This window comes from Monodon monoceros, unplaced genomic scaffold (genome assembly GCF_005190385.1).
Source record: "Monodon monoceros isolate NGI ecotype Baffin Bay Population unplaced genomic scaffold, NGI_Narwhal_1 Super_Scaffold_13, whole genome shotgun sequence".
Classification (NCBI taxonomy): domain Eukaryota; kingdom Metazoa; phylum Chordata; class Mammalia; order Artiodactyla; family Monodontidae; genus Monodon; species Monodon monoceros.
In genome coordinates this window covers 41,888,143-41,904,331 of record NW_021703769.1, presented here as the reverse complement: position 1 = coordinate 41,904,331, position 16,189 = coordinate 41,888,143, and the positions used below count along the sequence as shown (strand labels likewise).

Genomic DNA, 16,189 nt, shown 5'->3' with positions numbered 1-16,189 from the left:
CCCTTCACAGCACAGGCAGGCTTTGCCTTCTGGAGAGGATTGCAAGCATGCCTTGGCTTTTTGCCACATTCGTAATGTACATCTGTTCACACAGGTTACCTTTATGCCCCATTTCCTGTGACATGGCTCATATTTGAGAAGGTGATGGGTCCTCACCATCTCTGCCCCAGACCCCCATTTTCAAACTGCTGGGTCATAGTAGGTGCTTGATGCAAATAGCTCTAATTAGAACTATTACTGTGGCATGTGTGGTTGAAAAAAGAGGGATTAGAAATATGTGCTATGCTGGGAACAGAGAAAGGGGAATTACTAGTTTTTGCTAAATCTGATAAAAACCCAGGTTTGCCTGTATTTTAGAAGCAAAGCTTGGATATTTGGCTAAGAGATCAGACGGCCGTCCTGAGCCCTGACCTTGTCATGGTTAAAGCATATACTGAATTCAGCCATCTGGTATGTAATTAGAGCATTTAGGGGAGAATGTTGATGACTCCCTTTGGAATCGGTTCACTTTGTGCCCTCTGCAGTGCCGACCGTGATCCTAGTGGATGTTAATGCTGCTTCCTATTAATTTTCTTAATTTGCTCCTTTTGAAGGAGACAGCCTGAGTAGGAAGAGAAGATTCTAATCTGAATATTCAAAACGTAGCCTGTGTTCTGTCTGCTTGTTTAGGCTGAGGACTGGACTATAATATTTCCACACCACTGGAAAAATAGTGAATTTGTTGACACAGGACATTGTTTTGTTAAAAGCTATCAGAAAAATATTTCTCTGTATCTTATTTTAAAAGATTTTTTTTTTTTTAAAGAGGACCATTTTTAAAGTCTTTATTGACTCTGTTACAGTATTGCTTCTGTTTTATGTTTCTGTTTTTCTGGCTGCGAGGCATGTGGGATCTTAGCTCTGCAACCAGGGATCGAGCCCACACACCCTGCACTGGAAGGCGAACTCTTAACCACTGGACCTCCAGGGAAGTCCCTAAAAGATATTTCTTATGTACAGGAATGTAATCCAAGTTACTAATTATGTACTTTTCCTTGACTTTTTATTTCTAAATAGAGCCACTCTGTGGTGCATTTGAAATTCCTTGACCTGTCCTACATGTTTATCCAGATCTCCTGCGCGACGTGCTTCCAGACATGCAGCCTTTCATGTTTCTTTACCTCCTAGCATGATGTGTCACCAGCTTCCCCTTCCAAGTTTAAGAATCTTTTTCGCTACATGTAGAGAAACTGTGACTGATTCCAAAATAAATAATTCCATGGAAATTTAAAAACTCTCATAAATAATGGGATATATGATACAGCACACATTTGCTTGTCCACTGTAAATCTCAAGATATTCAAAATATAGCTCCTTTCAAATAAAAAGTAAATTTAGGAGACATTTATGTGAGTTTTCCTTCCTGCCCAACATAAACATAGTTTAGGAGAACGTCAGGAACCTTTCACAGTATATCCTGAGAATTCGACATTTCTCATCAAATTGACTTCAGAACATAGTGTCTAAAAATCACGTTGCAGCAGTGATTTGGTGGAAGCACATGCTCTGAATTTTTCTCTATACTCTTCCTCAAATGTCTTCAGGTCCCTGGCTTATTCTTCAGTTATTCATTTCTGCAGGTGTTCATTTCTCTACACCTGTTAATATTTAGTTAACTGTGAAATCAGTGAGATTGAAGTAAACTGTGGTCCCAGATGTTAGTGGGAACTCTGACAATATTTCTAATCCCCAATGTGCAAAATAATGAAGAGAAATATCCCCTTCTCAGCAATGGGTTCAGTTATTCTTCCCTGTCTGGTCCTGAATGGAGCAGTGGCTCTTGTGTACCACCCAGAACCGTTTCTTGAGGTACACGTGCATGTGCTGGGATGTAAAGGGCCGTCCTGGATTTAGGCGAGCTACATAATAAGATCCAGTTTCTCCTAGGTAACTGGGCTCTACGTAATTCATATACCCAGTTAAATTATCAAAGGCAGTGATTTTTTTCTGTAAGGGATTTATAAGCCTATGCATCAAACAACTTTCTTTTCATTAGCAATTGATTTCACAATTATGCATTCTTAGAGAACTTTCTAGTCTTAAAATGCCCGTGTAATAACCAGACCATCAGTTACAGTCTTAACCCCCTTTGAAAGTTGACATATGAAAAAAGAAGGTTAAGGTAGCGTTTGCTAACGTTAGCATATAATCCATCTAGAGTAGAAAAACCTTGTCTTTGTTTAAAACTTAATGCAGTTGAGAAAAACTAAAGGTCTTAGAAGTTACAGATACTTTGTCAAAGTTACTTTGTATTCCCAGGACCTGGCCCTGTGTATGGTCCATAGCTGGCGCTCAGTAAAAGACATCGATGTTTGATTGTATATCCTAAGGGCGCCTATAGGGAAAGGTGTTTAGAAAGTTAAGTCTCCACTGCTTGGTTAACAGTGTACCTGGGCGGTTTTGACTGTAGTTCTTCCTCAGGGAAGTTCACAGTATTTGGATAGCAATATCTGTATATATGTTTTCACTCAGTGACCCCCAGCATAACTTTCTCATCCTGTAATTATCAGTTTACTTGTCCCACAGGGCGGGACACGGCCTTGGTCACAGTTGGGTTCCTGCCACATAGAGGAGATTTGGGAAACATCGTGCCCGTTTCCACTGACGACAAAATGGAGGTTCAGAGAGGGTGGGTGACTATCCGTCAGAGACCAGCTCCGAAAGCTCGGATTGAATTCTGAGTCTCCTCCAGGTGACGGCCATGTGGAATCCAAGTCCCTCTTCTGCAATTGCTTCAGGGAAGCAGACAGTGGTGGAGAATCCACCAAGTGTGTTAAACGTGTTGGTATTGTCCTCTGCACCTTGTTGAGAACGGATAAACACATGTGGTAACACACTGTTCTTAATCGATTGGAGGGGAACAGTTTTTTCCCTCCCTCTCTCCCCATCCCCCCCTCCTCTCTGCACCTACTCTGTGCCAAACATCGGCCCAGGTATTTCTTTACTTTCCTCAGTGAACTAAAGGTTTATAGCGAGGGCACCCTTTCTTCTGCCAGAATGAGCCTTCTCTTCCTCCTGGAAAACTCCTATTCATCCTTGTGTACCCGGCTGCAGAGCCCCTTCTCCACGAGGCTTTCCTGTCCCCTAGCTGGGGTTGCTGCCTCTCCATTTAGGAGCACCAGACCCCTAGGGCTTTGTTCTAGCCCAGCGGCACTAACAGCACTGCTCTGGTTTATCACGCTGTGTGTCGACCGAGCCTGAAGGGGAACAATTTAATTGCTCTTCTTCCTTCCTCCTTTTCCCCCTTCTTGCCCCCTAGCGGGGAGCCCGCAGCTGTGCAGAGAGAGCTCCTCACCCAGTCAGCTGCCGCAGGGCCTGTTGTTCTAACCGGTAGGGAGGATCCAGGAGTGGGTCTTCTAAACTAGTGTTACCGGTTCTTGCTTAAAAGCCTGACAGCGGCAGCCCTTCTCCTGAGGTTGTTCTAAGCTCCTTTGCACTTCCGGACACCACAGCTCTCCACTCCCAACTCCACACACACGCGCGCACACACACACACACACACGCGCGCGCGTGTACGCGCTCGCACTGTAGCAGTGGAGTTCCCAGGTGATTGTGTCACATGTGGAAGAGAGGTTATGTTCCCACTTGAAAAATACAGTTACAAGCATGACATAGAAGGTTTCAGAGCTAAGACAGCAGAGCAAGGACTGCATGGCCAAACCATGGGCTTTGAGGTCAAAGACATTTCTTAACGTTAAATGTGTTTGTTGAAAATAAATAAAAGCACTAGATTATTTCTCTGCCTTTTCACCTTCAAATAGATAAACATATCCCATGTTTCGGGAGATGTCTACATAGTAATTTGGAAATAATACTGTTAGTGGATTGAAAGGTCTTTGGCAATACACGTATCGAGAAACTCTCTTTTTAGGGATTTCCGTGATGGTTTTTGACACCAAGGACAGCTAAACAGGTGCACCACTGCAGTAAAAGGAATGGTTCTTGTTTGGGGTAACCAGCCACGCAGTGAAAAAGTAAGATGCTCTAAAAGGCTTTGGTAACTTCATATCGTGCCAATATGTTTACACTGTCAGCTCGATGAAAGCAGCTACCTGAGGCAAGTCACGTGCCTCCATGTCATCCAGAGACCTGAGCTTTCCCATGCGCAGCAAACCTGGACCATCCATGCTACCCCTGGCCGAGGATCCAAGGGTCCAGGACCCCTTTCTGCCTGAGGGAAAGGGAGCTTGTTGCCCCTGTTGTCTTTTTGGTCAAATCAGTGAGTTTAGTTGTATAACCATGGGTTTTCCATCTTCTTAAATTCTGTATATGTTGAGGTGTTTGTTAGCTCAGTTTATCTCAGGTGGATGGACTTACTTTAAAATTTCCTGAAAGGTACTGGGTGAGGTAAGTCAGGCAGAGAAAGGCAAATATGCTATCACTTATATGTGGAATCTAAAAAATAATACAGATGAATCTATATACAAGACAGAAACAGACTCATAGACAGAGAAAGCAAACTTACGGTTACCAAAGGGGAAAATGGGCGGGGGGATAAATTGGGAGTTTGGGATTATCAGATATATACCACTATATATAAAATAGATAAACAATAAGGATTTACTGCATACACAGGGAACTATATTCAATATCTTGTAATAACCTACAATGGAAAAGAGTATGAAAAAATATTTATAACTGAATCACTTTGCTCTACACCTGAAACTAACACAATACTGTAAATCAAATCTAATTAAAAATAAAAGAGTGGATATATATGTATGTGTATAACTGATTCACTTTGCTCTCCACCTGAAACTGACACAACATTGTAAATCAATTATACCTCCATAAAAAATTTTAAAAAATAAATTGATAAATAAATGTCACGCTAGCAGTATAGTGGTGATGCATGTGGGCTCTCTCGGTTAGCCTGAGTTCGAATCCTGACTCTACCACTTACCTCTAAGTTACCTGAACTCTTAAAATTTACCTAGGCTCTGAGTCCTGGGACTCTTCATCTGATAAATTGGGTTCATAATGCTTCCTGCCTCCTGGGGAGGGTCATGAGGATTAAACAAAACAACGCACATAAACTGTTCAGCACAGTTCTGGGTAATAGTATGTATTCAATAAACGCTAACTATAATTATGATGCTAACTATAAATATGATTTTAATTATTTTATTACTGTTACTGCTTCAAAAACACATCTTCTTATGTTTCGTAAAGCCCTCCGTTAGTGTTAATGATAAGGATTGTTCAGAGATTTCCTTCCATTCACACTCAGGAGAATTCCTTTCTAATTTTTTTTAATGCCTATTCCTCAAGCCCCTCCGTCTTCCCACCATCCAGACCGTAGACATTTGTCAGAACCCAGTTGATTATTAATCAGATGGAGCCTAAAGGAAACACTGGGGATTCATTTTAATTGTGGTTTAAAGAGCTTTCCCCACTACACTGCCGTATAAAAATGCCTAGAAGTTAAAAATGAAGTGCATTTGAATAAAATCTCCAGCTTTAGAGCTTTACGTACAGCAGTCTGGTAGTCTGTGAAGAAAAAAGAAGTTGTTCAGTGATCAAGACTTTTCAGAAAAGAATCTGGTTTATACCAGACTTTTTTTTTTAGAGTCAGGATATGTAATCTGTCCTTTTTTTTACTTGTTCTTATAAATTGGAAGGAACATCAAAGCCAAACAACATTTGGAAGTGCTTTCGCCCTACCTTTTTAGAATGGTATCCCTAAAGAAATGGTCTTTTGTCATGAGAGAGACTTAGCGTCTCTCTTTCAAAGGAAACCATCATTTTTCTAAGTAAACTCTACTGGTCTGATGCTCTTTTCTTTGCTTGAAACGCATTTCCTCCGCCTGGCCGGGCGGGGTATTTGCAGTGCAGTGATCTTGGTCTCTCTCTTTGTTCTCCCATCTGATGTGCCTTTGATAGCGGATGGTGTCTCGCTCTTTGGGAGCAAATCCAGACAACCTGAAGGACCCCATCAAAATTAGTATTCCACGCTATGTTCTCTGCGGCCAAGGGAAGGATGAGCACTTCGAGTTTGAGGTCAAGGTAAGTGTCCCTTCTCTACTCTTCTGGGGGATGGAGGCTCGAGGCTCTGCAGTGCTGTCTTTTCTCTAAATGGAGCTAAAGCTACAGATGAACGTGTCGTTTTGTACGATACTGGTCATGCCCTTCTTTAAACCAGTATGTGAAAGTCTAGGCTGGAGCACATGGAGGGAAGTTATCCCTTAGAAGGTAGTGGTGGCTGGGGAGTCCGGCTGACATGGAAGTTACTGTCACCTACCAGCCCCACAGGTAAGGTCACCAGCCACCCCAAATTGCCCAGGATTTTCCTGCTTTCGGCACTGACAGTTCCACACTTCGGGAACCCGTTTGGTGCCAGGCAAACCAGGACAGTTGGTCACCCTAGCCTGGGCTTAGGCTCAGTTTTTTAATCTATAAAAGTGGGAACAATAATATTTATGTCACAGGGATATTAAGTGCATATAAAGTGCTGACTCCAGTGTTTGGTAGATAATAAAGGATACGTTATAGCTGTTGCCGTTATTTCTACTGCTATTTTCATTGTTTTTGTTTCTGTTGTTCGTAATTAGGAAGCTTTCCTAATCTGTTTACACATTATTTGATTTATACAGCTTTTCAGGAAGAGATGTGCCTGTTTCCTTACCTCATACTTCCCCAAATACTTCCCCTTCATCTTATTTCTAATTGACTTCCATTGACTCATAACACTTCATTAAATACTGCTGGCCGCCATCCCCTCCTTGAGGAATTGATGGTTAATCACACTTCTTCATTTTCGAGGGTAGGCGAGGGTGTTGTATGGTGTTCACTACGGTCCCCAGTATCTGTCTGCCGGGGGGGGCATCCCTAGAGGTGCTTTTGGTCAGATAAACGCCAGAAACTGGATGTTGAGTTCTTCAGACTCAGATTCTACTTTGCTGAGTGACCCAAAGTCTTTACCTTCTCTGAGCTTCAGTTCCCTCATTGGTAAGGTGAGGAAATTGGGCCTCACCAGTGGTTTCCAGACTTCTTTTTAGCTGAACAATTTGGTCAGGGAGTCTCGTAGGAGGAAGAACACTGTAGAAGCAGATAAGCGTGGAGCTGCTTGCTGTGGGGGGAGGGAGGGCGGAGGGATCCTAAGCCAGCCCCCCCCCCACCCCGCGCCCCCGCTGCTTCCCCACTTCCTGGCTGCACCTCAGAGGAGCCCCTGGGCTCGGGGGGATCCCTCCCCTTAGGCACAGGTGCTCCTTTTCAGTCTTCCTGGAGAAGCAATGCAAATAACTTTCCTGATCAATCAAGGTTTTAGATTCTTATTTCTGCCTACTGAGCCCCCCCCCGTTTTTTTTTTAACAAAACGTGCACATTAATTTATATCTTCGAGGTTTCTGTTGAGAAGACATGATTCCTGTGCGCTAGTGTTTGAATTTGGCCAGATTCTGCGATTTCTTATTAAAATGTTGCACCATGTCTGTGATCCAGTGCTTCTACTCCTCCTGACCTAATGCCTGATTCCTGCCCAGGTTCTTTCGTCAGCCATTTGAAACTGTGTGTGTGGAGAGTTCCATTTATACATATTGAGAGACAGTTTCCTAAGGCGTGTTTGTATTATTTCCGTATTTTTAAACTAGAGGATAAAGACTGGCTTTCACCAGTTCAGAATTTGAATTCTTCAAAACGTAGAACTCGCAGCACTGGAGGACATGCAATGATTTTAGTTGGTACATAGATTTATTTTATTTCCATAGATAAATGTATTAATAAAGCATGACTATTAAATCGATTTCATGCATAGAACTTAAGTCATGAATAAAGAAGATACTTAATTTTTTTTAACTGAGTTGATTTAAATAAAAGTTGCAAGCAAATTATAGACCTGGCCGTACGCAGGTCTGGCTAAAATTGTGAAGGTGCAACCGTGAAGGCAAGTTAGAGAAACCACATATGGGAACTGTCTGGCGCCTTTCAGAATCTGGGCTGGCCCCCTCTGAACTGATCGAAGCCCCGTCTGAGAGCATGTCATTGTTCCGCTTCCTCCTGGCCTCACCCCGGGTGTCGCCATCATGAGCACCAGGGAGCGGCTGTCAGCATTTGCCTGGAGAATTCCCGCTTCTCCGAGTAGGAAGGGCCGCCCTGTGCATTGACAGGGAGGAGGGCTGATGGTCTCACATTCCCGTGGCGGGTGGAGCACCCCGTCGACAGAAGCATCAGGGCCCAGTACTAGAAACAGAAGCCCTAGGAATATACTGTCCCGCCCTTAACAAAATAGATAAAAGTAGCCAAGCTCCAGCAGAAGCGTAGCTGCCTGAAAAGTGCCGGGGGAGTGTTACTCCTCCAGGTAACCTCACTGTGCCTCATCTGTGAAATGGGGCTGAGGCAAGCCGCAGGCTGTGTTGGTTTGAGGACTGTAGGAGCTTTTGTATGTGAAGCGCTTGGAACAGTGCCGGCCACATCCTAAGTGCTGCATAAGGTGTCGGGAACGAGTGAGATTTTACCCTTGGAATCCCCTTAATGACGTTCAACGTGCTACTGTGTCTTTATGAGGATTTGGGGTTTTGTTTTGTCTTCTTCTTCGCTTTTTGGTTGTTTATTTCCTCTTGGTGTTCTGAGTTTATAAATGAACTATGCCAGCCTTTTCCTTCCATCACTTTATTTCATGCACAGGCAATGTTTTCTAGAACGAGTAGTCACACTTAGGGTCATACTTTGGCTGCTACTGAATTCTCTTGGTGAGCCAGTGGCTTTAAGAAGAGGAAGGTAAAAAGTATTATTTTTAGAAAAGTCTGTTCTGTTAGTCTCAGATCTTCTTTGAAGGAAAATATGATGATAAGGTATATAGATATTTTGTATCTGGTTCATTTAAGGGGCTGAGCTGACTCGGGCACACGCAGGTCCTGTTGGGTGCAAGTCCCCAGTGACTGAGGTGACAGATCCCCAGGAGGACGCTGGCTTGTGGAGGGGTGGCAGCCCCAGAGCGCTGTCTCTCAGCTTTTCCCTCACCCTTCGTGTTCCCTCTGCCTCCTGCCCTTCCCTACCCACCCTGCTTTAGATAGAATTGATTAGTTATTTAGATCATTCCTTCTTCCTGTCCAATTTCATTTTAATCCCCAACCTGGTAGCTCCAGTCCTCCAGTCCGGTCTGTTCATTGCCAGATGAAGCAGTCATGATCCTTGTTAAAGGGATGCTCGAGGTAGGCTGCAGGGAGGGGGTCTGGGGGGAGAGAGGGAGAGAAGAGTGGTTCCCAAAGGCTTGTCTTCTGATCCCCGATGAGTCCTGAGGAGGTTTCCATCACTGGGCTTTAAAATGAGAAACATAGAGTTTTTAATTCAAACAGACTGTCTTTTATATCTTCTCTATTTGGGGGGTTAAAAACAACTTTCTTTTGTGAACTAACTGTGAGAATGGATAAGTGTAAGGTTTTTGGGTTTGGGTCATATTTAATTTTTTAAATCGACTTCATTGAGACATAGTTTACATCCAGTGACATACACACATTTTAAGTGCAGTCTGATGAGTTTTGACATATGTGTACGCCCCTGTAACCAGCACCCCAATCAAGATTTATGAACTTTTCAGTCATCCCAGAAAGTTTCTCCAGCACTGATCTGCTCTCTGTAACTACAGAGTACGTGGATCTGTTCTGGCGTGCGGTGGGGATGGGACCAGGTGGCATTTACTCTCCTGGGTCTGGCTGCTTCCACTCCACATGCCTTTTGGAGATTCAACCGTGTAGTTAAGTGTAACAGTAATTTGTTTCTTTTTATTGCTAAACAGCGTCCACTGTGTGGATACATCATAGTTTGTGGGTTGGTATCTGTTTCGATGTTTGCTTCTGACAATACAGAAAGCTATCATCTCAGTGTCACCTCCCCCTTTATTGACCCTGAAGGACTCATGTGAGAACCCCTGGGTCAGGGTATCTGTTCCTGTTGTTACCCTTGCAGTTATGCCTGCCAGTGTCTCCCAGTAGCACAACCTTCTGGAACTGTGTACGCATTTATGTTGAGAGAGGTGCATCCCGCCAGCTGATGTCAGAGACAGACGGAAGAGCTGAAGGTGTGCAGGCTGGCTCCTGTTGGAGAAGAGCACATTCTGTGCTGAATGTGGTTGAACGTGGCCTGCTGGTCAGCAGAACATACCTGCACAGTCCGTGCTTGCGCGGAGCTATAGGCGTCACAAGTAATAACTCCACCTGGACCACAACAGTCATCTTCAAACTCCTGCTTCCACTGCTTTTCAGCGAATGATACGTGAAATCAATTACCCTGCGTTATACTTGCCATCCTCAGTTAGCTAGGACCAGACTGGGTAGAATTTAATTTTTTTTTAAATTGCATTTCAGCGTGACACAAAATCTGTGCTTATGGCTGACAGAGGCTGTCATACTCTGATGTCATAGAAATAAGCTGATGTCTCCAGCATAGTTTTAAATCCGCTACCTTTTAACTTACATGTTAACATGATAATATAAAGAAATAATCTAACGCTGGTAATTTTTTTTTTAACGTTTTGTTTCCTGAGAGTTTTCATCCCTCTAAAACCGGAAGTAATCTTCACAGGAGATTGTCTTCCTGTCTCCTTTGGCGAGTGTTGACATGTACGCCAGTGCCCCCTCCACCCCGTTATCCGGTTTACTCCCGTCACAGCCACAGTCCCATTTTCTTCTCTTGGTCGTTGTCGTGTTTATTGCCGGTCTTTCCCGTAGGTGTCAGCTCCATGGGCCCTCGTCAGCCTGTGCAGCCGTGAGGCCCCAGCCCTTACACGGGCCGGGCTGGGAATGGGCCCCCGTACAGATGACTGTGATGTGACCCACACAAGGCTGGCCACAGGTGTTGTCATGGGGCAGAGCGTGTTTGGGGCCTCAGGGGTTATGTGGCTGGGTGTCCTTTGTAATCAGCCCCTCGGGGGCCCCTCGTGCTCCATCTCTGTCGGCAGGTTCATCACTGATTCGCCCTCCCTTCCTCGCCTGGGCCCCCGGGCACTCTTCAGCCGCTGCTCCTGGAAGCCCATGTGGTAGTGTCGTCTCCTGTAAGGAGGCTGCTGGCACCTCGTATTGTTCAGGAGGGGACAGGTCCCCACCTTCTGTCACGTGGCTGCAGGAGCTCAGCCTTGTGTCCACTCGCAGACCAAAGGGATGCGAGACTCCACGCTCTACGTGGAACACACGACGCCCAAAAAGCAAGCAGCCCGTGCTAGCGTGCTCATCGGGCCCTTGCTGAAGGCACCGCGGTGACAGTCTCCTCCTGTCCCCGCGTGCCTGCTCATGTTCTCTAAGTCCTGGTCAGTGGCCTGAGGAGGAGAAGGAGAGGCAGAGGAAACAGGAGAACGGATGACAGCGGGAAAGTCTAACCTCAGGGAACACGCCCAGCGCAGACCTGTAGACCCTGTGGGTAATCCCTGAGCACCCGGGCGGTGGTAGGCGTTTTCTTTTTGAGTTTTTAGGTCTGTGAGTCCTGCCTCCTAATTTCCATCCGTCGCGTCCCAGAGCCCGGGAGAGGTTTAGCCCGGAGCGCTCTCCCATCTGCCGGGTCCTCCCTCGAAAGAAGAGACCCTGAAGGTGAGATGGGATAGTGGTAGAACCTCAGGGCGGCCGAGGTTCAAGTTGGAATCTTGCTTTTACATCTGAAGGACCACGTGCAGGGACCCGGGGACCAGGGCCGACAAACCGTGGAACAGCATTAACTCCCAGCGGCAGGAGCACACTGGTGGTGGATCATGTGCTTTATTTGGCCTGAACAGACTTTAAAACTTTTCGAGTGAGTTGTCAACACTTCAGACTTGGGAAATCTGACGTGGAAATCCAGATACCCCAAGTTGCGTAAAATGTTTTACACTGACATCTATCAGGCACCTTCTTCGTCTCAGGCACTTTGCCAGACCCTTCCGCAAGCGTGGAAGATGTACCAAAATGGGGATACTATTTACAGTTAATGAACGAGGAAATTATGAGTGACTCGCCCAGGGCCACGTAGCTGCTAAGTAGATCCAGGTACCAGATGTCCATGGAATCTAAGTCCTCTGAGCCATCCCGGTTCCCTTGCGTACTCATCTTACTGTACCTTCTAAATATCACTACTTTCTGCACCTTTTGGAAGTTGAGGCCCTAGTGTTGCCCTAGAAGAAGTGGCCATTTCCAAATCCTCACTTGTTTTCAAGTGTTGCTGTTATTTTTGTGTGTGCTTTAACTTTGATCTTGAATTCTGGCCAAGTCACGGGCACTTCATATAAATTGGCGCTATTAACGTTTTGATAAACCTGGAGAATTTGATGGTGGATAGACCTGCCAGGAGGCATAAGGAGGGAATGCCCAGAAAATGTGCAGTTTGGGAGCTGAAGAAATCACATTTATAGTCAGGGAAATGTCTTTTTATTTGGCAGAACAGAAATAAGAGCCATTTCAGTCTAGTAGATAAACTATGCACACACATACGTCTTTCAGAAACATTCCCAACTTGATAGCGTATAAATGTTCAGAAGGATTTGCGTGTTGGCGTCTGAATCTCTCCTTATTAGTAACTGATGGATGTTCTCCCGCGTGCGCATTAGCAGAGCAGAGACAAATGGAGGCTTGCGTGCGCTGTGGTCCATCTAGATTCAGATACTCAGTTTGTGGACTATTTTCAAACATAAATACCAAGTGGAAGAAATAACCTTAAAAGAATCGTATTTTATCCTAAGGTTTTATTTTTTCTTTAAGCACTCTTCCCATCTCTTTGAGAATGTTGTCTTTCACTAAAAAAATAAGAAAAAACAACTTTCACTTCCCCTATTTTAACACAAAACAACTCATCTTTTATATTGCTGTTGCTTGGGCAGTTGTTTATCCTCACAGAGGTAATGCTGCAGACATGAGAAATGGTGAAGAGGAAATGAGATTGAGTCACAAGCACGGAAGAAAAGCAGTCATCACCTTGTGATCCCACCTTGGATTTCCATTTCAAGTTTGTTTTTCCGCTATAAGAATATATTAATATTTCCTTTCCTTCATTTCAGAATTCTGGGAGTTTTACATCTCTTCCTAGAGTAAAATTTGTTTTAAAAGAAATCACAAAATGGTTTGAACTCCCCTTTCTGCAGTTGCTGCCCACAGGTACCCTGGCCTTTCAATATGTGTAATAAAAGGCCTTTTTTAGGAACGTGATCGTGGTGCAGGAGTTACCAGGTACTGAGTGCCCCAGCACTCTGCTCGTTGCTTCACGTTTTTTAGTACAGCTATAGATTAGGTGTCATGAGCTCATTTTACAGATGAAGAAACTGAGGCTGGAGGAGTTGCATAATTTAGCCACAGTCACACAGCTAAGTAGTGACTGGGCTAAAGTCAGGATCCAGGGCTGTCTTAATCCAGAGCTTTACATGATTGCATTCTCCAATGATGACTCGTAGAGAGTTTGCATTCCGTGCTTTGCCTCTGGGTATCTGAGTAATTTGCAGGAAAATTGCTGAGGCTGTCATTCTCCCAAGTTCTCACAATTTTAAGGTAGAATAATACCCCAGTTCCTCTCCTGTTTTACCGAGGTGTTAGGGGGAGGAAGAAGTATTCCTTAGTAATGATCTTAGATTTGAAAGGCATCCATCTTACCAGAATATTCGGGTCTTGGTACATTCTTTCAAGCTTACCTTCAAATTACCATATAAAACTAAGTATACTAAAATAAACGGTATTATCCCTATTTTGAACGTACTGAGATTGAAGCATAAAGAAGCCATTCTCTCAAGTTATTGCAGAAGGCTGAGATTTGGGCCAGCTAGAAAGCCCCGTTTGATTTTGCATCACTTCCTGTTATGCGGAGGGTGCCGTAACCAGCAGTCAGCCGCCAGGCTCCTGTCTACGTGGTGCACTGGATTCAGACCAGGTTCAGGAGCCAGAGACTCCAAGGCACCTTGTTGGTGATGCATCTACACAGGGGATGTCTGGGGCATTTCCTAGATAATAAGGCTGAATAATCTTATACCTGCTTGGCTTTGTGAACCCCATAACCACGCTTCCACATTACCAGCAGGCAGGGACGGATCTAGGGTTGGACCTTAGACTCCCCTCTCCCTGCATCTCCTCCTGCCAGGGTCCGTCTTCTTCCCGCAGGTGCCATGGAGACGGGATTTCTGTAGTTGGTGGAGCTCTAGTTCAAGTTCACAGAGCCCAGTACAGTGGAGGGGATGCAAGCTTGGCTCAGGAGCTCGTGACATGGTTGGAGGACACAGTTCAAATGGCAGCTGTCCCCTCGCCCCCAGTACCCTGGATGGTTGCTGACACAGTGTCTTTTCCTTTGTGTCCACTTGGCCACAGAGCTCAGCACTCCTTTGGGTTCCCCAGAAAGAAAACTTTGCTGTAGTTTCCTAGGGAACCAGAGAAGGAAATACATTGCACATCTCAGAGCAAATAACTGAAAATACCCCCTTAGACAATTATGTTCTCCCCAAAGCACCAGTGTCGTTTCCCCCACCCCACCCCGCCGCTTCCTAGATGTCCCCTGGGAACTCCAGCTGCTGCCCCCCCTGCTAAGGGTAGTGGTGGGGTGTCAGCTCCAGCCCCCTTCCTTGGCCTGTATCCCCACGCCTACCTGCGTACGCAGGGGACCATGACATTCAGAAACAAAAAATTCTTCAGTTAATAGGACCCACCCTATAAAGGCAGTTCAGAGACCACCGCTTGTTTCTTGATGTGTTTTTTTTCAGGAGTTTTTTCCACACACCTACCCGCACTCATTCTTACCCCCAAATTGTTTATCACTAAATCAAGACTCCTCTCTTCCAAAGGAATCTGGTAAATGACATTTTCTTTGTTTTACAATTCTTTATCCTCTCCCTGTCTCCTCTAACGTCTATTGTCCAAAAACTTTAAACATTTACAGGTAAATCAGAAAAGACCTGAAATGCAAATCATTCTGCTGCCCACGTTTCAGGCCAGAAAGGGAATGAGAAAATAGCAGGGGAGAGTTTACTGAAGAGGCCCTGGGCTCCAGATGCTATCTTTATTATTCAGTCACTTATTACTTAGCAAGTATTTATTTGGTACCTGTAACATTTTTTTAAAGACCATACTAGAAGTATCAAGATATTGAGGAACAGAAGAGATGCATAAGCTGTTCACATACTCTGGGGTCAGTGAAGTGGGGGAGAGAAACACGCAGAAAATAGAACAGTGCGGAGCGAAGGGGGTCATGTTGGGCACCCGGGAAGACTTCAGGTTTTGGTGGGAGTGAGAGGGGGCATTCTAGGCAGCAGGGCACCGGGACAGGCCCGCAGGTAGACGGGTACAGATGATGCTTTGGTAACAGGAAGTAGTACCACTTGAGGCCAGCCCTGGGGAGGAGCTCCTTTCTGGTAGAAGCAGAGGAGGACGACGAAGTGAAGCTGAAGCGGTCTTGAAGGGAGGGGGGAAGAATGCGGTAGCAGCATCATTCTGAGATGGGCTGAGAGGCTGCTCCGGAGTTGGGTGTGGGCGACCTTAACATCTCAGTAAAACAGCATTGTCCGTGAGGATTGAAAATCTAGAGCGTTTGGAAATACTCATCACAGAAAATGTAATTTAGAAGGATTTCCATGTAGGAGTGACTCTACAGAGTTAAAATAGCGTACATTTAGTGTCAGTGCGTCCTGCCCTCCTGGGGAGGGGTAATGAGGGCGGTCTGCAGCAGTTCCGGGTAGCTCACAGGACAGAAGGGGGTTATTCCTACGGGGTCCCACCAGAAGGTCTAGGGAGCTAGGGAGTTTGAGGCAGGAAGAGTGACCTGGAATCCAGCCTGAGCCCTCGGTGAGTGATGAGAAGAAAAGAGGGGCTGGGAGACGGAGAGAGGTTAGAGCATCACGCTGGAGACAGACATCGGTTGCGGCACACTTGGTGTGGGCAACCCCTTCAGAAATCTGAGAGCACTGGGCTGTCTGTCCTCAGAAAGACTGGGCCGTCCTAGAGGTGGACCAGAGCGAGGGGTACTGGGTGGCGAGCTGTGATTAATGGGGTGCTGGCCTCTCCTCCCACCTCCTGGGTAGCTCTATTTGCAACATGTGTCTGAAGAGATTTTAATGAAATCTAATGTATTAATGCTTGCTGTTTATACAGATTGAAATATTTGTTATATATTCATATTTCCTCAAGCATGTTCATAGTCATGTTACTGCACAAGACTGTGTTTTGCAGACATCTGGCAAAACTTGTTTTAGTATATATTAGGGTGGTATTGGACCATTTCCTTC

General features: G+C 45.2%; 1 protein-coding gene across 3 annotated transcripts in view; it reads left to right on the top strand.

The window, feature by feature from the left end:
* KIF16B (kinesin family member 16B) overlaps positions 1-16,189 on the top strand; it is a 293,377-nt gene that overhangs the window by 201,301 nt on the left and 75,887 nt on the right. For all 3 annotated transcript variants that reach the window (XM_029220041.1, XM_029220042.1, XM_029220043.1), the window contains exon 23: positions 5,923-6,045. In XM_029220041.1, the coding sequence (XP_029075874.1) occupies positions 5,923-6,045 (123 nt within the window). The remainder of the gene's footprint in view (positions 1-5,922; positions 6,046-16,189) is intronic.